We start from the raw sequence: 24,398 nt of genomic DNA, 5'->3' as shown, positions 1-24,398 counted from the left end.
ACCGTTACTGTCACTTTAAATTTTAAACTGAACACACTTTATTACTGAAAATGTGAAAAAGTATGAAGGAATTGTTCAAAATTCACCAAAATTTCACCACAGTGTCTTAAAGCCTTAAAAGTATTGCACACCAAATTTGAAAGCTTTAACTCTTAAAATAACGGAACCGGAGCCGTTTTTACATTTAACCCCTATACAGTCCCTGGTATCTGCTTTGCTGAGACCCAACCAAGCCCAGAGGGGAATACGATACCAAATGACGCCTTCGATAAGCTTTTTCAGTGGTTCTTAGCTCCTCACACATGCATCTGCATGCCTTGCTTTCCAAAAACAACTGCGCATTAGTGGCGCGAAAATGAGGCTCTGCCTATGACTAGAAAAGGCCCCCAGTGAAAAAGGTGTCCAATACAGTGCCTGCCGTTTTTTAATACATCCCCAAGAATAAAAGAACTATTTATAGTTAACATCCATTAAATATACTTATAAAGTAATCGTTTTAGCCCAGAAAAATGTCTACCAGTCTTTAAAGCCCTAGTGAAGCCCTTTATTCTTATACTAAACTAAGAAAATGGCTTACCGGTTCCCATAGGGAAAATGACAGCTTCCAGCATTACCAAGTCTTGTTAGAAATGTGTCATACCTCAAGCAGCAAAAGTCTGCCCACTGTTTCCCCCAACTGAAGTTAATTCATCTCAACAGACCTGTGTGGAAACAGCCATCGATTTTAGTAACGGTTGCTAAAATCATTTTCCTCTTACAAACAGAAATCTTCATCTCTTTTCTGTTTCAGAGTAAATAGTACATACCAGCACTATTTTAAAATAACAAACTCTTGATTGAAGAATAAAACTACATTTAAACACCAAAAAAACTCTTAGCCATCTCCGTGGAGATGTTGCCTGTGCAACGGCAAAGAGAATGACTGGGGTAGGCGGAGCCTAGGAGGGATCATGTGACCAGCTTTGCTGGGCTCTTTGCCATTTCCTGTTGGGGAAGAGAATATCCCACAAGTAAGGATGACGCCGTGGACCGGACACACCTATGTTGGAGAAATAATCTTATACATTAGATGTAAAAAGAATAGCAATAGATAATGCATAAATACTAATGGACTCTGTAATAAGTTATGATAAACTTTTACATGCAAACCATAGCTAAAGATAAAAATTCATAACATTAACAGTATTTTCTGATACAGGAACAGTTTTTTGGGATATCTTGCAATATGTAATTGAAAAAACAACATATAAAGCAAAATTATCAAATTCCTTAAATGACAGTTTCAGGAATGGGAAAAAATGCAAACAGAACAGGCCTCTAGAAACCAGAAGCAACTAAAAAATGAGACTTAAATAATGTTAAAAATCTGGCGCCAAGAATGATGCCCACATATTTTTTGGCGCCAAAAACATCTGCAACAAACACGAGAGTCAAAAATGACGCAACTATGTGAAAACTTCCGGCGTCAACTACAACGCCAGAAATGACGTCAGACAAACGTCAATCTCACGCCAAAAAAGTCTCGCGCCAAAAATGACGCAATAAATTCTAGCATTTTTTGCACCCGTGAGCCTAACAACCCGCAATTTAGAGAAAAAAAGTCAATTGAAAATTTTAGGTAAGAAAAATATTTAATTCATATGCATTTTCCCAAAAAATGAAACTGACAGTCTGAAAGAAGGAAAATAAACTGATTGATCTGAATCATGGCAAATATAAGTATAAAACATATATTTAGAACTTTACATATAAAGTGCCAAACCATAGCTGAGAGTGTCATAAATAAAATAAGACTTACTTACCCAAAGACACTCATCTACATAAAGTAGATAGCCAAACCAGTACTGAAACGAGAATCAGTAGAGGTAATGGTATATAAGAGTATATCTTCGATCTGAAAAGGCAGGTAGGAGAAGAAATCTCTACGACCGATAACAGAGAACCTATGAAATAGATCCCCTAGAGGACGACCATGGTATTCAATAGGCAATACTCTCTTCACATCCCTCTGACATTCACTGCACACTGAGAGGAAAACCGGGCTCCAACCTGCTGCGAAGCGCATATCAACGTAGAAATCTAGCACAAACTTCACCACCTCCATGGGAGGCAAAGTTTGTAAAACTGAATTGTGGGTGTGGTGGGGGCGTATTTATAGCGGCATTTTGAGGTTTGGGAAACTTTGCTCCTCCTGGTAGGAATGTATATCCCATACGTCACTAGCTCATGGACTCTTGCCAATTACATGAAAGAAAAAAAACTTTATGGGCTATATAAAATAGATCTACAAAACATTTATGCAAAGAAAAAATGTGTATAATGTCCCTTTAAGATGGGGGGAAAAAATGGGTTTAATATGCCTTTAACTGACACATGTGAAATTATTTCATATGCCTGTAAGCCAAGGCTTGACAAATACTGGGAGTCTGAGAGCCACAGCTCTTAATTTCACAATATATCTAAGAATAAATTCCTTCTCTGCATCCCTATAAAATTACCTCTTATTCCTCAATACTAACTACTGCACTTACTGTACCTTCAAACCTTAAAGGGATTTAAAACCAAAATGATTTTAAAAACAACTTTCTAATTTACTTCTAGTATCAATTTTTTTCGTTCTATCGGTATCTTTTGTTGAAAAGCAGGGATGTATGCCTAGGAGCCAGCCCATTTCTGGAGCACTATATGGCAGCAGTTTTGTAAGAATGTTATCCATTTACAAGCTCACTAGAGGGCAGCACTATTTCCTGTCATGTAGTGCTCCAGATGCCTACCTAGGTATCTCTTCAACACAGAATATTGTGGGAACAAAGCAAATTTGATAGACGTAAATTGGAAACTTTTTTTAAAAAAAATAGTATGTTTTGTCTGAATAAGAAAAAAAATGCTTTGTGTCTCAATTTCCTGTAAACTGTAGGTGTGTAGACCCTTTAAATGGTCTGTTGCTTATAGTGGTAGGCACGCTTCATCATAGCCCTGGGGGAGGGGATATGATTTAGAACTATGTATTGTTTTATTTGCAAGTCATTAAATATGTATGTGGGAAATGTAGTGAAGTATACAAAACTATATTCACATCATGTCATATTAGGTTATTGTTTTCTTTCAGTGTGGGTGATGTCACCTAGCTTACATCTCATAGTCTAGCCATGTGACGACTGCAGCACAAAATAAAGTACGGGGGATATTGGTAGTCGCAGGCAGCATACTCATCTCACCTTTAATGTGAAATAGGTTAGGGCTCTCACAGTTCTGACAGTAAATGAACAAAAACAAGAAAATAATTATTGCACTTTAAATACACAAATGGAGCTTTTGGCAATGGAGAGTTAAAGGGACATTATACACTAGATTTTTGTTTGCATAAATGTTTTTTAGATGATCCATTTATATAGCCCATCTGGGGTTGTTTTTGTTTGTTTTTTTGTTTTTGTTTTTTAAAAAAAAAAAAAACAAGAAGTATAGTTTTGCTTATTTTTAAATAACATTGCTCTGATTTTCAGGCTTCAAACCAAGCCCCAAAGTTTTAGGAGAATACTAATGTATACCTACTCCAGCTTGCTCCTGTTTGTGTAAAGAGTCTTTTCATATGCAAAGGAAGGGGGGTCTGTTATTTCCCACTTTCAGTGGATGTTCCATCTACCTTTTTTAACAGAGCTAAACTGGGAGCTTCTAAGTTAATTTTTCAACGGTTTTATACTGGATTTTTAGATCAGTATCTGTGCATATTATTCTTTATAGTAGTGTCTATTACATGCAGTTATATGAAAATTTGTGTATACTGTCCCTTTAAACAGTCAAGGCCTGTATGTTAATGATCACTGAACTTTTGGCTATGACCAAAGAGTGACTTAATCATATATTTAACTTTGCACAAATGAAGTGTCTGTAATTGCTACTATCTACAGCACTTTCCCAATATATGTAATAGGCTGTAAATGTAACCGTAATGCTTTCACTTCCAATAGCTTTTAATTAATGAATAATAAAATCTCCAAGACAAGCCAATTCATTGTAGCATATTTAATATATCTGCTGGAATCCTTACATTTGTGTCTGAGATTCCAACGAACAAACTGACCTTCCCTGACTTGACACCAACTTTTCTCTCAATAGCATTATCAGTGAGGTAAAAAAAACAAATGTGGGGACTGCACTTGAAATAATGGCACTTTAGAGCTACTATATCCAGTATCACATAGTAGCTGGCAAATCCACAAATGCCAAATGCATGAAAAGTTGTAGAAAGTTGAATGGAAATCACAGCAGACCCAGTACACCAAAAAGATTACACATTCATTTCCCTATTTTGTTTAGCCCTTAAAGGGACAGTCTACACCAGAATTTGTATTGTTTAAAAAGATAGATAATCCCTTTATTACCCATTCCCTAGTTTTGCACAACCAACAGTTATATAAATACACTTTTTACCTCTGTGATTACCTTGTATCTAATCTTCTGCAAACTGCCCCCTTATACAAGTTTATGACAGACATCTATTTTAGCCAATTAGGGCCGACTCACCTGAACTCCACGTGTGTGAGCACAGTGTTATCTATATGACACACATGAACTAACACCCTCTAGTGGTGAAAAACTGTCAAAATGTCCTGAGAGAAGAAGCGGCCTTCAAGGGCTTAGAAATTAGCATATGAACCTCCTAGTTTTAGCTTTCAACTAAGAATACCAAGAGAACAAAGCAAAATTTGTGATAAAAGTAAATTGGAAAATTGTTTAAAATTACATTCTCTATCTGAATCACGAAAATTTATTTTGGACTAGACTGTCCCTTTAATTCAGGGATGGAGAACATAGGCCCTCCAGATGTTTCAGAACTACATTTCCCATGATGCTCACCTGGACTTCAGAGTGCCTAATCATGGGAAATGTAGTTCTAAAACATCAGAAGTGCCAAGGTTCCCCATCCCTGCCTTAAGGGGACACTGTACAACAATAATAAAAAGCCAGAAAGTATGCAAAGGGAAAAGGGCACATCCCCTTTTGAAGTGACGTTTGTCCGAGGAAACATCTTGCTAGCACGGTCACGTGGTGTAGGACGTCAACGGCCAACATCGCTGTGAAAGCACTAACAGCTGTGTGCTGAATAGACTTGGACCATCAACTGCAAGTTACATCCAAGCAGAAATTAACACTGACTGTGCGTGCATACCTGTGGACTACGGACACTTCTCTATTTTTATAGTAAGTGAGCATGTATCGTGTGCTCGGTTTTACCAATAAATGGGATTGAATCAGAGCTGCACTTCTTTTATCTTTCTGATAGATCTGCCTTTTGTTTACCCCTGGAACAAGGATACGCCAGTGAATGGGAGCTGCACCTGATTACTTTGATATTTCAATTTATTAACACTTCTTTGGACTTATATTATTTTGTGAGCTTTTATGCCGATTTGTCACTACAATCACTTATTTAGATAGATCACACACACATATACAGTATATATATATATATATATATATATATATATATATATATATATACACACACACATATATATATATATATATATATATATATATATATATATATATATATATATATAAATCATATAATTTTATACACACACTTTAGTATAGATATTGGTATTAGCGTTGATTTAAGTTTTTTGTCTATAGTCTGTAGGTGCTGTTTACATTTAGGCCCTACTGTAGGTCATTTTTCAGTGAAAAACCAATACATATTATATTTTTCAGCAGATTCAGACTTTACAATATTTTTTAAATTTATGTATATATTATGACATGAGAAAAAAAAAAAAAAAAAATTATTAAAAAAACAAAAACATTTTTTTCATAACTACAATTTTAATAAACAAGGTTATAAATAGTGTGGGTTTCCTAAACTTTATAGCAGGGTTTTTTCAAACCTGTCCTCAGGCCTCCCTAAAAGGCCAGATTGTAATGACGCCTTAACTTGAGTACAGGAGAAATTATCAGCTGATTAGTAAACATGCTTATTAACCCGCTCTTGCCCAAGGTAATCTTGAATATCTGGCCTGTTAGGGAGGACAGTTTGAAAACCCCTGCTCTATAGTAAAAATAAGAAGAGGTTATCCTAATAAATAAGTCTCTCTTGATACAGTTATGTAATGTTAATCTAAATATAAGGGCTCCCCATGAGCTTCTATTCAAATAGACAATTATTCACACCAGGTGATGATCACTTACCACAGTGATCCTCTGGCTAGTAAAAAAACCACCTATACATTGGGTTATTTTAAAGATTTATTTTCCGATTGCCTGTTATAAAAACTTATACATGTGTAAGGTGAATTAAAAATGTGTTGTCTAATTATTATTCATTTTTCTAAAATTGTGCTTCAAAAAGGGACACATGGTTCAGATAGAGGATGCCATTTTAAGCAACTTTCTAATTTATCCCCTTAATGACCACAATGTACCCTGTATGTCACTGGTCGTTAAGGGTTTTTTCAGGACATAATAGCACAAGTCTAGCAAGAACACGCTATTAATTCCCTCCCTTCAGCAGGCTTTGTGGAATAGAGCAGTCTCAACGCTGGTGGCAAGACCGCGCTATAAAACAATCAAGTCCCAAAAAAAGGCCAGCGACATACAGGGTACGTCGCTGGTCCTTAAGGGGTTAAACACATTATACATTTTTCTTCATTCTCGTTGTACCTTTTTTTTTTTTTTTTTTTTAAAGCAGGAATGTAAGCAATTTTTGGTTCAGAACCTGGGTAGAGCTTGTGGATTGATTGGTTGCTTACATTCTTGTTTGTTTTTTTCAAATAAAAATAGCAAGAGAACAAAGAAAAAAAAATTGATAATAGGAGTAAATTAGAAAGTTGCATGCTCTATCTGAAATTGCGCAAGAAAATACAAATTTGCATTTTGTGTCCCTTTAATCTTTATCCCCCAAGACACACATCATTTGAAAGAGCAGACAATTACCTTTCAAAATTTTGGGCATGGAGGTTTCTGAACCACATAATTTAGGGGATTCAAGATAATGAAGTAATGAACTGCATTGTCCATAAACAGAGTCCTGCAAATAGGTTAAAAAGACATAGCTTTTCTCAAAATGTTAAATTCTATAATGCTGCAATAAATAGTTAACATTTATTTTTTTCCTTGAAGAATATTAACATCCCTTTAATTTAAAGCATGCTTGAACAAGTGTTTGTAAAACATAGTTCCACAATTCAAATCACTTATATCATATTTATTCCCCATGCTGATGTTTAGTGGTCACTGAGTGTATAGTGACTCATGTTTTGTTTTTTACTGCATGGTATTTGTAATTTTACATTTGTATTTTTATCAGTATTGGTTTCACTTTGACCACAATTTTTTTTGTTTGTTTAAAATTAACTTTGAAAGATTTATGGCAAGTTTGGGTGTATTTTTAGCAGAGTGTTTGTTCAATATTACACTTCTGTTATGCTTATTTTCAATTTAGGGTTCCCCTTTTTGTTTCAACAGTCTGCTCAATTTATGTATGAAAAACAAAATGAGTGTAGTGGAATAGTCTCTATTGGGAATAAGTAAGTGTATAAAAACTAGGGTTGCACCGATACCATTTTTTTATGACCAAGTACAAGTACCGATACTTGTTTTCAAATACTCGCCGATACCAATTACCGATACTTTTTTTAATGTCATGTGACAGTTTACTAAGCACAATACTAATTATTTAAGATTCCTTCTTTATAATTATAGAGGACTAATTAAAAAGACATTATGAAATAATAAAACGGTTTTATTTGTCACAAAGTTTACTGAACATGTTTATAAATAAAAAATATTACAATAAAATATTAAATTTAAAGGGGTGATGCAATTGGGTTGTAGGGTTGTTATATAACATCAATCTGACATTTGTATGGAGGTTTCAATCTAAGCTGAACAGTCTTTCACTTTCCACACTACTGCATGGGGCAGAAAGATATTTTTGGGCCATTTTAGCCTGAGCTGGAAATCTGTTTATTAACTGCCCAGTACTTCAGGGGTTTGTCTGAACGAGGTACAGTGATCTCTCCTACAATAATACAAATAACAGCAATTTGTATTGGCAGAACAGTAGTAAACAATTTTTAGTTTAGTCTCCACTCCAGTTTAAAATGAAATGGGAACATGCAGTTTGAAAAAACGCTACAAGATAGCGTATGGGTAGGAAGTAGAGGTATCGGTTTAAGTATCGGTGCATTTGCATGAGTACAAGTACTCATGCAAATACTTGGTATCGGTACCGATACCGATACTAGTATCGGTACAACCCTAATAAAAACAATTAAATACCAAAAGAGGCCTGAAAACAATTGCTATTCAATGCATTGTAACACTGTTGGGCTAGGGAAGAAAGTACTGGTGATTTTGGCAGTGTACAACGTGTGAAGATGAGAAGTGCCTCCCCTCTCCCCTGCCAATACACAGAGGCATATTAACAAGACTGAGGACACATTTTCTAGGCACCAGGGGGTCGATCCGATAAAAATCGTCGCCCGCAAAAGTCGGCGACGCCAATATTTGCGCGGTTTGGTATCCTATATACGGCGTAACCTAGAAGTTACGCGCGTATATTTCTGCCGTCGCCCGTAGTTTTTTGGGCCATAGGCAGGTATACCAAACCCGCGCAATTTGGTATCCAATATACAGCGTAAGGACTTACGTGGCGAAAATGGAGAAATCTTACTCCATTTTCACCTCGCCACAAAAAGCAGCCGTAAGAAGCCTTACGCTGACTATTGGAGCCCCGTAACTCCCTAAACTGGCTGCTAAAATAAACTTAACACCTAACGCATGCGCAATGTCTATCTCCCTGTCAACCGCGATCCCCGCCGCAATCCCTAATAAAGTATTTAACCCCTAAACCGCCGCCATCTACATAAACTAACCCCCTACTGTGAGCCCCTAAAACCACCACCATCTAACTGATCTATCCCCTAATGTGAACCCCTAAAACCGCCACCATCTAACTGATCTATCCCCTAATGTGAACCCCTTACACCGCCGCCAGCTATATTAAAATTATTAACCCCTAATTTAATCTACCTACCCCGCCGCCAGCTATATTATCTATATTAACCCTAAGTATATTATAGTTAATATAGTTATTACATTATATATATTAACCCTAATTATATTAAGGTTAATATAGTTACTATAGTATTTATATAAACTATATTAACTCTATCTAACCCTAACACCCCTAACTAAATTCTTATTAAATAAATCTAATTCATATTATAAACTAAAATATTCCTATTTAAATCTAAATACTTACCTATAAAATAAACCCTAAGATAGCTACAATGTAATTAATAATTACATTATAGCTATGTTAGGGTTTATATTTATTTTACAGGTAAATTGTTAATAACTATTTAATAGCTATTATACCTAGTTAAAATAATTAACTATTTAATAGCTACCTAGTTAAAATAATTACCCAATTACCTGTAAAATAAATCCTAACCTAAGTTACAAATACACCTACACTATCAATAAATTAAATAAACTAAACTAAATTACAAAAAAAAAAACCCACTAAATTACAAAAAATAAAAAAAAGGATTACAAGATTTTTAAGCTAATTACACCTATTCTAAGCCCCCTAATAAAATAATAAAGCCCCCCAAAATAAAAAAATTCCCTACCCTATTCTAAATTAAAACAAGTTCAAAGCTCTTTTACCTTACCAGCCCTTAAAAGGGCCTTTTGTGGGGGCATGCCCCAAAGAAAACTGCCCTTTTGCCTGCAAAAAAACCCACAATACCACCCCCCAGGCAGAACTCCTGATCCGATCCGGGCGATGTGTTCCAGCAAGCGGCAGTGAAGTCTTCTTCCATCCGGGCGATGTCTTGAAGCAAGCGGCAGAGAGTCTTCTTCCATCGGCGACGTCTTCAAGCAAATCGGCATCTTCAATCTTCTTACTTCGCTCCTCCGCCGCGGAGCATCCTTCCCGGCACGACGACTTCCCGACGAATGAGGTTCCTTTAAATGACGTCATCCAAGATGGCGTCCGTCGAATTCCGATTGGCTGATAGGATTCTATCAGCCAATCGGAATTAAGGTAGAAAAATCTGATTGGCTGATTGAATCAGCCAATCGGATTGAACTTGAATCTGATTGGCTGATTCAATCAGAATGAACTTGAATCAGGAGTTCTGGCCGGCGGGGTGAATACAAGGTAGGGAGATCTTCAGGGGGGGTAGTGTTAGGTTTATTTAAGGGGGGTTTGGGTTAGATTAGGGGTATGTGGGTGGTGGTATTGTGTTTTTTTTGCAGGCAAAAGAGCAGTTTTCTTTGGGGCATGCCCCCACAAAAGGCCCTTTTAAGGGCTGGTAAGGTAAAAGAGCTTTGAACTTGTTTTAATTTAGAATAGGGTAGGGAATTTTTTTTATTTTGGGGGGCTTTATTATTTTATTAGGGGGCTTAGAATAGGTGTAATTAGCTTAAAAATCTTGTAATCTTTTTTTTATTTTTTGTAATTTAGTGGGTTTTTTTTTGTAATTTAGTTTATTTAATTGTATTTTTAGATAGATATTTGTATTTTACAGGTAATTGGGTAATTATTTTAACTAGGTAGCTATTAAATAGTTAATAACTATTTAATAGCTATTATACCTAGTTAAAATAATTAACAATTTACCTGTAAAATAAATATAAACCCTAACATAGCTATAATGTAATTATTAATTACATTGTAGCTATCTTAGGGTTTATTTTATAGGTAAGTATTTAGATTTAAATAGGAATATTTTAATTAATAATATTAATATTGATTTATTTTAATAAGAGTTTAGTTAGGATGTTAGAGTTAGATAGGGTTATTATACTTTATATATATGTAATATAATAACGATATTAACTATATTAACCCTAATATAATTAGGGTTAATATAGCTGGCGGCGGTGTAGGGGGATTAGATTAGGGGTTAATACATTTATTATAGGTGGCCTCGGTGTAGGGGGATGTAGATTGTAGGCAAAAGAGCAGTTTACTTTGTGACAAAGCCCCGCCAAAAGCCCTTTTAAGGGCTGGTAAAAGAGCTGTTACTTTGGGGCATGCTCCGCAAAAAGCCCTTTTAAGGGCTGGCAAAAGAGCTGTTACTTTGGGGCAATGCCACGCAAAAAGCCCTTTTCAGGGCTATTTGTAGGGTTAGACTTAGGTTTAGTGGTAGGGATAGTTTAGTATTTTAGGGGTTAAATAATTTAATATAGATGGCGGCGGGGTAGGGGGATTAGATTAGGGGTTAATAATTTTAAAATAGCGGCGGGGTAGGGGCTCATTTAGGGGGTAGGTAAGGTAGATGGCGGCGGTGTTAGGGGCTCACTTTAGGGGGTTATAGATTTAATATAGCTGGCGGCAGTTTAGGGGTTAATAACTTTATTAGGTGGCGGCGGTTTAGGGGTTAATACATATTTTATTGTTAGGCTAGTGAGGGGGGATAGCGGATAGAGGGTTAGACGTGTCGGGCTATGTTAGGGATGCGTGTTAGACAGTGCGGGTGATTTAGACTTTAGTCAGGTTTTGTAGGCGCCTGCAGTTTCTAACGTGCCGCAAGTCACTGGCGACGCCAGAAATTTGTACTTGCGCAGATTTCTGGACATCGCTGGTTTGTCAGACTTACGGCACGTTAGCATCTGACGGCGACATATATGGGATAGCTCGAGTTGCGAGCTGAAACTGCGGGCGACGCGGGTTCCCTCGCTTGTGCCGCAAACTGCGATCTATATCGGATCGCGCCCCTGGGATCTGTCAAGCCCTGACATAGCAACTACGGGCAACAGGAAAACACATGCGCACCCTTCTACAGAGATTTTTTTACTGTGGCTCCCATTCATTCCTGCACAGCAGAAAATAAAGTCGTATTACAACAAGAAAAAAAATTATATATAAATATATATATATATAAATATAATATATATAAATATAATATCTCCTCTGTTCCACTCCAGAAAACAACTTTTCATAACTTAAAGGGACAGTAAAGTCAAAAATTACAGATTCATGATTCAGATAGAGCATGCAATATAAAAAAGGGACAGTAAACACCAAAAATATTATTGTTTAAAAAAAGATAGATAACCCATTTATTTACCATTCCTCAGTTTTGCATAACCAACACTGTTATAGAAATATACTTTTTACCTCTGTAATTACCTTGTATCTAAGCCTCTGCAGACCGCCTCCTTATCTCAGATATTTTGACAAACTTGCAGTTTAGGCAATTAGTGCTGACTCTTAAATAACTCCACGTGCATGAGCACAATGTCTATATATGAAACACATGAACTAACACCCTTTAGCTTTGAAAAAAAACCCTGCCAAATGCATTCAGAAGAGAGGCGGCCTTCAAGGGCTTATAACTTAGCATATCAGCTTACCTAGGTTTAGCTCTCAACTAAGAACATCAAGAGTACAAAGCAAATTTGATGATAAAAGTAAATTTGAAAGTTGTTTAAAATTACATGCCCTATCTGAATCATGAAAGTTTAATTTGGACTTTACGATCCCTTTAAATAGACATAATATCCATATTTTAAATCACTTGAAAGTGATGCATCACTTGCAATTGCTTCAACTTTTGGGTACATGTCGCTTTAAACAACTTTCCATTTACTTCTATTATCAAATTTGCTTTGGTCTCTTGGTATCTTTCATTAAAGAGTAAATCTAGGTAGGCTCAAGAGTATGCACGTCTAGTATTCTATGAGAGCAGTGTTTCAAACTATGTATTACATTGCTATAAACATGGTTGCAAACACTGCCGTTATAGACTGCTAAAGACGTGCACACTCCTGAGTTCACCTAGGATTACTCTTAAAGTGAATGTAAAGTTTCGTGAATGAGTGCCCGCTTTTGAAAAATACTATTAAAAACAGAGGCACTTAAATTCATTAAACTTCACATTGCACCGTGTGTTTTTTTTTTTTTTTTTAAAATACTTACTTTTTTTTATTCTTTATGAAACCCAGGCCGGCAATTCTCCTGCAGCTCCTCTGTACTTACCTCAGCAATGACGAAACCGTCTTCCTCCAATCGTTGCGTGGTATCACAAGATAGACGCTCTGGGGTGCACGCCATATCTTGTGAGACCACGCAACGATTGGAGGAAGACGGTTTCGTCATCAATATGCTAAGTACAGAGGAGCTGCGGGTGGAGGATCGGCGGTTTGGGTTTCCTAAAGAAAAAGGTAAGTATTTTTTTTTTAAAAAAAAATGGTTTAATGAATGAAAGTGCCCCTGTTTTTTTTTTTTTTTTTTTTTTTTTTTTTAGTATTTTTCAAACAGGGGCACTTTCATTCATTAAACCATTTTTTTTTAAAAAAAAAATACTTACCTTTTTCTTTAGGAAACCCAAACCGCCGATCCTCCACCCGCAGCTCCTCTGTACTTAGCATATTGATGACGAAACCGTCTTCCTCCAATCGTTGCGTGGTCTCACAAGATATGGCGTGCACCCCAGAGCGTCTATCTTGTGATACCACGCAACGATTGGAGGAAGACGGTTTCGTCATTGCTGAGGTAAGTACAGAGGAGCTGCAGGAGAATTGCCGGCCTGGGTTTCATAAAGAATAAAAAAAAGTAAGTATTTAAAAAAAAAAAAAAAAAAACACACGGTGCAATGTGAAGTTTAATGAATTTAAGTGCCTCTGTTTTTAATAGTATTTTTAAAAACCGGGCACTCATTCACGAAACTTTACATTCACTTTAAACCAAGAATACCAAGAGAACTAAGCAAAACGGATAACAGAAGTAAATTGTTAAAATGTCATTGCTCTATCCAATTCATGTAAGTTTAATTTTGACTTTATTGTCCCTATAATCCACTCATGCATGGTACAATGGAACACGGCTTAGGGTTCAATAAAATAAAAGTTAAGTATAGCACGGCCCTTTAAGAGATATTAGCCACTCGTCAATAGCTTAAAATGATTCACAATTCCATTTTGAAATAAACATAAGTGACCACCAGAAGCATCTTTACAATAAACGTTCACTTCCTACGAGTGAGAAAAAAAAAAAAAAAAATTCTATATTCTGTAACTTTTCTTGTTACCTCTAGCAAATCGCTGAAGCAAAAACATTGTTCAGTTGTTACCATTCAGAAAACATTTATCCTCTGTTTTACCCCACAAAAAGGTTACTACGAACCTAATCCCCTCTTTCACCTAAACATTATGGATTTATTTCTACTGTTGTGAGTTAAGCATAAGGGTTAAAGTACTATGTTTTTTCTTGACACGACTTGGCCGAGGCATAAGCAGCCCTTTAAATGAAACTGGTTGTCCGACAAACTACAGAAATGGTTTAACGAGGTCTAAAACTAAGAATTGGCTTTATCCAGTACCTGGTTAATAAGTAAAAAAAAAAAAAAACAAGTGCTATAATGAAAAAAAATAAATCAGTTGAAATGGGAATTTTATTTAAAACAATGTGTTAAATCTGCAAAGGGGTTAAATACAAACTCCCACAAAAATAATTATAAAGCAGATTTTTCCATGGGTTAAAGGACGGAAAGTAGAAAAATCAATTGAGCGCCACACTGAAGAAACACATTTAAACTAACAGTAACACACACATAAAAGAACTGCACTCATTCAAATGTGCAAGTTTCCCCAAGCAGAAAATGATTTTAAATGATAGTCACCAAGGCAATCTTGTAAACTCATTTGGAGTTAATCGTGTCCCTACAAGACAAATGTTAACAGATTTAGACACCAGGATACCACTTAGTTTGCGGTACACAGAAAAGTATATGCAGGCAAACGCAAAGACGCCCTACGGAACAGACACATTTATTTTGTGATGTGTAATTCAGATACGTGGCACTGCAACTAGCAGCTTTGTTATACAAAACTGCTCTCCTAGGGCAACATTCAACGAGCCACACAATCTCACTAGCAGATCTTCAGAGACATTTCACAATGTGCACGGCCATATTGTTGCGGTACACTGTGCTTGGAAACTGAGGTTTTCATTCTTTGCATCAGTGGGTAAAACACAGTTTGCTATGAACATTTCAAAACTACACATTGAAAACAAGGACGGTTAATACATGCTTATTTGATTTTATTGTGCATAATAGGCATTTTGTTCTTGGGATAGACACTTAGATTTGTGCAGTGTTACAGTCTTGCTAAATTATGGCAACATGTGACTGGCATATCTGAATGCCTATTGTGGCAACATGTAATCCAAAGGCATGAAAGAAGCACAGCTAGCATCATTTGGGGAATAAGAAAAATAATTGTGTTTAAAGGATTATATATTTTAGAAATGAATGTCTCCCTCTGTGTGTGTAATAGGTGTACATGGTAATTTTTTTTTCTTTCCATTTAAAATTATTTTGACTTGGAGAAAATAAAATAAAGACAGAACAAGTTCAAAACTTCCATACAATACGAGCAGCACATTAAATATGGAATATTTTTTAAAAAGGACATACAAGTCAGCACTAAGCGTTTATGTTTTGATACAGCATGCAATTTTAAGAACATTTTTCAATTGACTTTCCTTTGTTGAAAAGCATACTTATAAACAGCATTGCACTACCATGATATATTTAACACGGTTATATGCAAGCAGTAGTAGGATAATAAAATACTATAACAGAATTTGTTTTCCACTTTTATGTGTCTTCAAATATGATGTTGGAATCCATGTATTATTTTTTTTTTTCTCTTAGAAAATTGTTCTGATTATTAAAATAGTTATGAAAATCTGTAAGCTGGCTCCTAGTAAGAGACATGAAACCCAAAATGTTTCTTTCATGATTCAGACAGAGCATACAATACAGCTTTACTTCATTCGCTCTGTATCCTTAGTTGAAGGAGCAGCAATGCACTAATGGGAGCTAGCTGAACATATTATGTGAGTCAATGGCAAGTAGTATTATACAGCAGGGCTTGACAAATCCAGGAGCCTGGTAGCTACTGGTTCCTAGAATTTTACCCCTGGCTCCTAACTTTTTGGGTTATTCTCCATATGTCTATATACAAACGGTCTGGCTCCTAAATTTTCTTACTGGCTCCTAATTTTTAAACACATTTGTCAAGCACTAAATATACAGTATCTCACAAAAGTGAGTACACCCCTCACATTTTTGTGAATATTGTATTATATATCTTTCCATGTGACAACACAGAAGAAATGACACTTTGCTACAATGTAAAGTAGTGAGTGTACAGCCTGTATAACAGTGTAAATTTGCTGTCCCCTCAAAATAACTCAACACACAGCCATTAATGTCTAAACGGTTGGCAACAAAAGTGAGTACACCCGTAAGTGGAAATGTCCAAATTGGGCCCAATTAGCGATTTTCCTTTCCCGGTGTCATGTGACTCGTTAGTGTTACAAGGTCTCAGGTGTGAATGGGGAGCAGGTGTGTTAAATTTAGTGTTATCGCTCTCACACTCTCTCATACTGGTCACTGGAAGTTCAACATCGCACCTCATGGCAAAGAACTCTGAGGATCTGAAAAAAAGAATTGTTGCTCTACATAAAGATGGCCTATGCGATAATAAGATTGCCAAGACCCTGAAACTAAGCAGCAGCACAGTGGGCAAGACCATACAGCGGTTTCACAGGACAGGTTCCACTCAGTACAGGCCTCGACATGGTCGACCTAAGAAGTCGAGTGCACGAGCTCAGCGTCATATCCAGAGGTTGTCTTTGAGACATAGACGTATGAGTGCTGCCAGCATTGCTGCAGAGAATGAAGGGTGGGGGGTTAGCCTGTCAGTGCTCAGACCATACGCCGCACACTGCATCAACTTGGTCTGCATGGCTGTCGTCCCGGAAGGAGGCCTCTTCTAAAGATGATGCACAAGAAAGCCTGCAAACAGTTTGCTGAAGACAAACAAACAGACTAAGGACATGGATTACTGGAACCATGTCCTGTGGTCCGATGAGACCAAGATAAACTTATTTGGTTCAGATGGTGTCAAGCGTGTGTGGAGGCAACCAGGTGAGGAGTACAAAGACAAGTGTGTCTTGCCTACAGTCAAGCATGGTGGTGGGAGTGTCATGGTCTAGGCCTGCATAAGTGCTGCCGGCACTGGGGAGCTACAGTTCATTGAGGGAACCATGAATGCCAACATGTACTGTGACATACTGAAGCAGAGCATGATCCCTCCCTTCAGGGACTGGGCCGCAGGACAATATTCCAACATGATAACGACCCCAAACACACCTCCAAGACGACCACTGTCTTGCTAAAGAAGCCAAGGGTAAAGGTGATGGACTCTCCAAGCAAGTTGACACTTTGGGCCCAATGTGGACATTTCCACTTACGGGTGTACTCACTTTTGTTGCCAACGGTTTAGACATTAATGGCTGTGTGTCGAGTTATTTTGAGGGGACAGCAAATTTACACTGTTATACAGGCTGTACACTCACTACTTTACATTGTAGCAAAGTGTCATTTCTTCAGTGTTGTCACATGAAGAGATATAAAACAATATTTACAAAAATGTGGGGGGTGTACTCACTTTTGTGAGTTAATAAATAAATTATATATATATATATATATATATATATATATATATATATATATATATATATATATATATATATATATATATATATATATATATATATATATATATATATATATATATATATATATATATATATAGTGTGTATGTGTGTGTGTTTCTCAAATAGCCAGTAGCTCCGAGTAGTGCATTAATGCTCCAGAGACTAGCTAGGTATGCTTTTCAACAAATGATACCAAAAGATCAAAATTGTATAACAGAAATAAAATAAAAGAGTTGTTTAAAATTGCATGCTCTATATAATTCCTGAAAGTTGAATGTTGACTTTACTATCCATTTAGCCAACAGTAGGGAATAAATCCGTTATTCTTGTTTTTTTTATTAATATAATAAAAAATAGCAATAGCTACTAAACATTTAAGAATCTATAAATATGTAGAAACTAAACTGTGTGCTTTTTGTAGTTGCTATCTACAGTAAATGGACATTTTTAGCCTTAGATTTTACTGGCATAGATGTAAATCTGTTTCTTTGCATACAAATATATGTAGAATAATCTGAAAAGTTAGTAGCCAAAAGTAAAATTATATAGCTTTGGCTCCCTGCATTCTGGGATTTACAAATCTCTGTAAGAAAACGTTTTAATTAAAAGGGATATGAAACCCTAAAATATTCTTTTGTGATTCAGACAGAGTTTAAATTTTTAAAAAAATAAAAAATCCAATTAACTTCTATTCTAATGGTATTCTTTGTTAAAGAGATACCTAGATAGGTGTCTGAAGTGGTAGGAAATAGTGCTAAAGAAACAAATTCAACCTCTGGACCACAGACAGCTGATCAATAAAGTTTCAATGTTATAGGTATGGGCTGGAACTAAGAGGAAATAGTGCTGCTATCTAGTGCAGATGCCAATGAATAACATTCTCACAAAACTGCTGCCATAGAGCTCTTTGAGCTTATGCCTCTGCTTTTCAACAAAAGATACCAAGATAAAAAAAAAATTGAAAACAGGAGTAAATTAGAAAGTAGTTTAAAAAAACAAAAACAAAATTGGGTTTCATGTTCCTTTAAATTTACATACATGATTGAAGCAAGAGAATGTTTACTTATAATAAGAAAAGGGGAAATCTAACAGCAATATTTGCCCACAATCACCTCTGATTTTATTAGGCACTTTAAGTGTCTTAAATCACATAACAGTAGAGAACATAGTTTTTTCGCAATTCATATGAACAATGGGTATTTTTAGTGGTAGATTTTCTTGAGATAAAAAAAAAAAATGAAAAAATAGAAGACTTGGCACTTTCATATTTGTCAGTGTGTTTCTAAGGCAGAGATTGTAAATATCCACTAGAAATGTGTTAGCTGCAGACACGCTGGGCTTGTATTGCAGCTTCAATACAAAGTTGACCCAGGATGCTCTATTAAAAATGCAACATTATTCTTATGTTACTTAATTTAGGTCAACTCAATTTATTTTCAGCCTGTCAGTTTGAACAATAGGTCAGACCTGTTTGAAAGCTGTATATTTGTAAGTACAATCAATACAATTCATTACATCAATTTAGCATCATTAAATATGGCTCTGAATACATTTGCTTAATGTACGTCTCCTATAGCACTTACAATTTAATATTAAATAAGCAGGAAAGCTTATATAGCAAGTACCCCAATGCAATGAAAAACATGACCACTTTACTACTAGAGAACATATAATCTCACAAAATGTGGAAAACAATATATGCTATGTTACTACTTAATAATCTAGTATAGTTTATAAAGAAAAACAAATGAATAAAAAAAATATATATAACTTACCCCATTTTGCCCAGATTGGGTTTTGCACTGAAGTGAATCTAAAGCACAATTTTTACATCTGTGTCTTCCTGCAACATTAGCACTGCTCCGCTTTCCTTTAAACTTAATAATTTCCAATATGTCAAACTCTTGTCTTGTGTCACTCAACAGATCTAGGTGACATGGATAGATGGAGTGTCTGGCTTTTAAATCCAAGGTTAATTCCAAATGGGTAAAAGGGTCTGGAACAAGTATAGATAAGTCTTTGTATCTCAATGCAGTAAAAAAGAACACATGTATATCAAAATATTTATATCCAACAAAAGAAGTGCTGCTTCATGTGCCGGTTTGTTCCCTTGTCTTGCAATCTGAGGAAACACTAGGAAGCCAGCCCAATGCTTATTCCAATCATGGCCTTCTTTACAACAATCCACTTCCCACACTTCTCTTCCCACACACAAAGACATATATACAGTATGCACCAGTATGACCAATAAATGCAGACCTCCGAGGACTTCTTCCTGTGCTAGGAGCGTGTCACTTGTTTCCCTTGGGATTTCTTCACAGGCAGTATCCAGTACTAGATAATAAATAAGACATTTAACAACAATGGCAAAAAAATGTTTATAAGCTCATACAGTATTTCTGCATTCCAATACTAACACATTACTGCACACATTCCAAAAATTACAGACTTAGTAGCCCAGTTTCCAAATCCTCAAACTCACTGGATGTTAATATATTGGAAACAAATGTATTTAGGAATGAGTTTGAGGGATCTTTTTAGTGTGTTTCTACAAAACACTTAATTGAAAACCTATAAACAAATAGTGTGAATAAAAGTCAAAACAGACAAAACACTCATGACTATGAGTGAGAAACATCAAAATAAAAAAAGGTCATACAAAACATCTTTATATTTAACAGACACAGCCATGAAAAAAAAAAAAAATTATATATATATATATATATATATATATATATATATATATATATATATATATATATATATATATTCCTTAGTTATAATATAGAGATGTGTATCCAAGTGTAGTGGAGATAAATTAGATACCCTTACCAAAAATTACCCCAATCATATGAGGTAAGTTTGCCGCATTGGACGATATATAAGGTGATGGGTAGATCAGTATGCACCAGAGTCAGCAAAAGAGGGTACTTATACGGACAAGAAAGTTCATACCAAGACAACAGAGTACAGCTCCAAGAGGCAACAAGCATATCTACATAGGAAGTTTTCGGGGGAGACCGGTACAGAAGGATCTACACTTCCTTCTACTCCAAGAGGCAGACGAAAACACAAAATACACCAACCAGGATCTACCCATCACCTGATATACCCTCCAATGCGGCAAACTTACCTCATATGATTGGGGTAATTTTTGGTAAGGGTATCTAATTATATATGTATGTTTTTCTCACCAGAGACTCATATTTATTTATATATTTAGGAAGATTTGTAAGAGCTGTTAACCCTCTGTACCATGTGTGTGTGTGTGTGTGTGTGTGTGTGTGTGTGTGTGTGTGTGTGTGTGTAAAAAAAAAAGTAACTCCATATTAAAAAGAGAAAGTTGAAGAATTTTCCTGATTCTGACAAGAGAGAGGGTGTCTTGGCATGTGTAGATAGATAGACTCCTAGAATTTCAGTGTATAACTTATAACAATATAATTGACAATTACATATTGATAATCATATGTATATATCACACACACAAATATATATATATATATATATATATATATATATATATATATATATATATATATATATATATATATATATATATATATATATATATATATATATATATATATATATATATATATATACACATACACATATACATACACACACACACACACACACATACATACACAGAAAGAGAATAAATTGCATAGGCCACCTCTGGTAAGTCAAGAGCTGCAGAGTGGAGACGGTAAGGTGCACAAGCCGAGTTGCCACCCTCGCATCCTTCAGATGAGCCCTCACCAGGGTCACAGGCGACGATTTCAGCACCTCCGGCAGCAGCACGGTAACTCGGAGCGGCAGCAGTAGTCAAACGCTACCGGTGGCGGCAGCAGGCTCTCCCCGTCCATCCGCAGAACACAGCAAGCAGCCATCCCTTATCTGGCAGCACCGGGCATCTCTGAAACATACACACATACACACTGACACAAGGATGCGGAGGAGGGGCGCTGATATACGAAATAATAACCCCAGAGCACAAGGACAGCGCCGCCCTCAGCAGCTGATCCGGGCCTGTCACTGCTCTGCTCTCCCGTGTGACATTCCCGAGGGACTGCAAGGGTGTTTTGTAGGGGGAGGCCGCTAGAAGAGAAATAACACCGGCATGTGTGCATTCTAGTCGGTACTGTACGGATAGGGCCTCCCTGCACAAGCACCCTCCTCCATCTGCCCTTGAAGCTGTTGCTGAGATAAATGACCCATAATGGGAACCTTGGCACAACTAGTAACTGTATTACACAAAGGGTTAAATCAGCACCCTGCAGCAAATCGACACATTGCAGTAGCAGAAAGCATTGCTGCACATTATCTTAGAACTACTAGAGGGGGTACCTGCAGCATTGCTGCACACTATTAGAGGAGGGGGTATCTACACACTACCTTAGCACTACTAGAGGAGGGGGTACCTGCACTATACAAGCATTGCTGCACATTCCCTTAGCACTACTAGAGGAGGTACCTGCACTATACAAGCATTGCTGCACATTACCTTAGCACTACTAGAGGAGGGGGTACCTGCACTATACCTGCATTGCTGCACATTACCTTAGCACCACTAGAGGAGGGGGTACCTGCACTATACAAGCATTGCTGCACATTACCTTAGCACCACTAGAGGAGGGGGTACCTGCACTATACAAGCATTGCTGCACATTACCTTAGCACTACTAGAGGAGGGGGTACCTGCACTATACAAGCATTGCTGCACATTACCTTAGCACTACTAGAGGAGGGGGTACCTGCACTATACAAGCATTGCTGCACATTACCTTAGCACCACTAGAGGGGAGGGTACCTGCACTATACAAGCATTGCTGCACATTACCTTAGCACTACTAGAGGAGGTGGTAACTGCACTATACCTGCATTGCTGCACATTACCTTAGCACTACTAGAGGAGGGAGTACCTGCACTATACAAGCATTGCTGCACATTACCTTAGCACCACTAGAGGAGGGGGTACCTGCACTATACAAGCATTGCTGCACATTACCTTAGCACCACTAGAGGAGGGGGTACCTGCACTATACCTGCATTGCTGCACATTACCTTAGCACTACTAGAGGAGGGGGTACCTGCACTATACCTGCATTGCTGCACATTACCTTAGCACTATTAGAGGAGAGGGTACCTGCACTATACAAGCATTGCTGCACATTACCTTAGCACTACTAGAGGAGGGGGTACCTGCACTATACAAGCATTGCTGCACTATACCTGCATTGCTGCACATTACCTTAGCACTACTAGAGGAGAGGGTACCTGCACTATACCTGCATTGCTGCACATTACCTTAGCACCACTAGAGGAGAGGGTACCTGCACTATACCTGCATTGCTGCACATTACCTTAGCACTACTAGAGGAGGGGGTAACTGCACTATACCTGCATTGCTGCACATTACCTTAGCACCACTAGAGGAGGGGGTACCTGCACTATAGAAGCATTGCTGCACATTACCTTAGCACCACTAGAGGAGAGGGTACCTGCACTATACAAACATTGCTGCACATTACCTTAGCACCACTAGAGGAGAGGGTACCTGCACTACACAAGCATTGCTGCACATTACCTTAGCACTACTAGGAGGGGGTACCTGCACTATACAAGCATTGCTGCACATTACCTTAGCTCTACTAGGAGGGGGTACCTGCACTATACAAGCATTGCTGCACATTACCTTAGCTCTACTAGGAGGGGGTACCTGCACTATACAAGCATTGCTGCACATTACCTTAGCACTACTAGAGGAGGGGTACCTGCCCTACTACAAGCCTTACTGCCAACTACCCTCTCCAACCCCATTCACTGCCACAGGGAGTCCCTTGCACTGCTAAATCCATAACCTGAAACTACCTTTTCACAAGATGGGGCACACTCCACTGACTGCTAGCATTGCTACACAGCATCAGTACCACGGGGAGGCACACTGCTCTAACTGGAAACATTGCAGCACACTAGCTATGCAATGCCATCCTATCACTGCCAAACGAGCACACTGCAGGCAATTAGTCCCTCATGGCAGAATTCAGGTTATAAAAAAGGTATCAAATCTCACTAACCGGCTGCATAGTATGATGAATATCACAAAGAGTGCCTTATATTTCTTCTTAAAGCAACCACATCCACATATAACCACTACTGACAGGGGGTTTAACCGCTGACAGGCGTGCAACACATTGTTTCGACAGTGTACTTTGTAATATGCAGGGAATAAAATCTTTTTGTATCGCGAACACATTTTGAATTCACGTTATTCACATATATCTTTGCAACCATGGATTATAATTCTGAGCTCTACAGTCATTTGCATAAGCAAGAAAAGGTTTCTATGCAGCATGCACGTCAGCTGCCTATACACATAGAGCATGTGTGTCTAATACATTGGGCTGCACTGCACACATTGGCGACTTGGCAGGTAATAAAGGAGGGCAACATTACCAGTGCCTACAATTCTTGCCTTTACACATTTCCCCGTTGTTGCCCCCTCCCTCTCCCCCGTTACCGGTGAGTTGCACGCTGGCAATGTTGTTGCAGGCCTGCTCGGTGCTGTGCCTTGCCTGGGTCCGATCCAATAGCAACCACTCAAACCTTTTCTCCATCCCTCTGCTCCAAAGACATTTAAATAGGCGACGTCATCGCGTTCTTCCCTCCGCATTGACGTCACCCCCGTGTGTGGGATGACGTCAAAGTGCTCATCGCCGCCGGAAGCGCTTTCTAAATATGGGAAGATGGAGCCAGGGAAGGGGGGTGCGAGCCGACTAGATGCAGGGGAGGCAGATAGACTGGGGAGCTAGGGATAGTGCTTTGTTTTGCTGACCAAAAATAGATACGTGATGCAGCTGGACTT

The 24,398-nt window shown here is 37.5% G+C and overlaps 1 protein-coding gene across 2 annotated transcripts in view; it reads right to left on the bottom strand.

Annotated features, from left to right (window-relative positions):
• The window catches only part of HOMER1 (homer scaffold protein 1), a 399,318-nt gene extending 375,185 nt beyond the window's left edge, over positions 1–24,133 (bottom strand). The window contains exons 1-2 of one of the 2 annotated variants that reach the window (XM_053701367.1): positions 24,054–24,133; positions 19,306–19,864 (exon numbers count right to left, since the gene is read on the bottom strand). In XM_053701367.1, the coding sequence (XP_053557342.1) occupies positions 19,306–19,310 (5 nt within the window). In that variant the 5' untranslated portion in view covers positions 19,311–19,864; positions 24,054–24,133. Of the gene's footprint in view, positions 1–19,305; positions 19,865–21,206; positions 21,405–24,053 lie in introns of those variants that run through there. The other variant, XM_053701365.1, reaches the window with a different exon arrangement.
• Positions 24,134–24,398: the final 265 nt, after the last annotated feature.

This window comes from Bombina bombina, chromosome 2 (assembly GCF_027579735.1).
Source record: "Bombina bombina isolate aBomBom1 chromosome 2, aBomBom1.pri, whole genome shotgun sequence".
NCBI lineage: Eukaryota > Metazoa > Chordata > Amphibia > Anura > Bombinatoridae > Bombina > Bombina bombina.
This window is presented reverse-complemented; position numbering and strand designations above follow the sequence as displayed.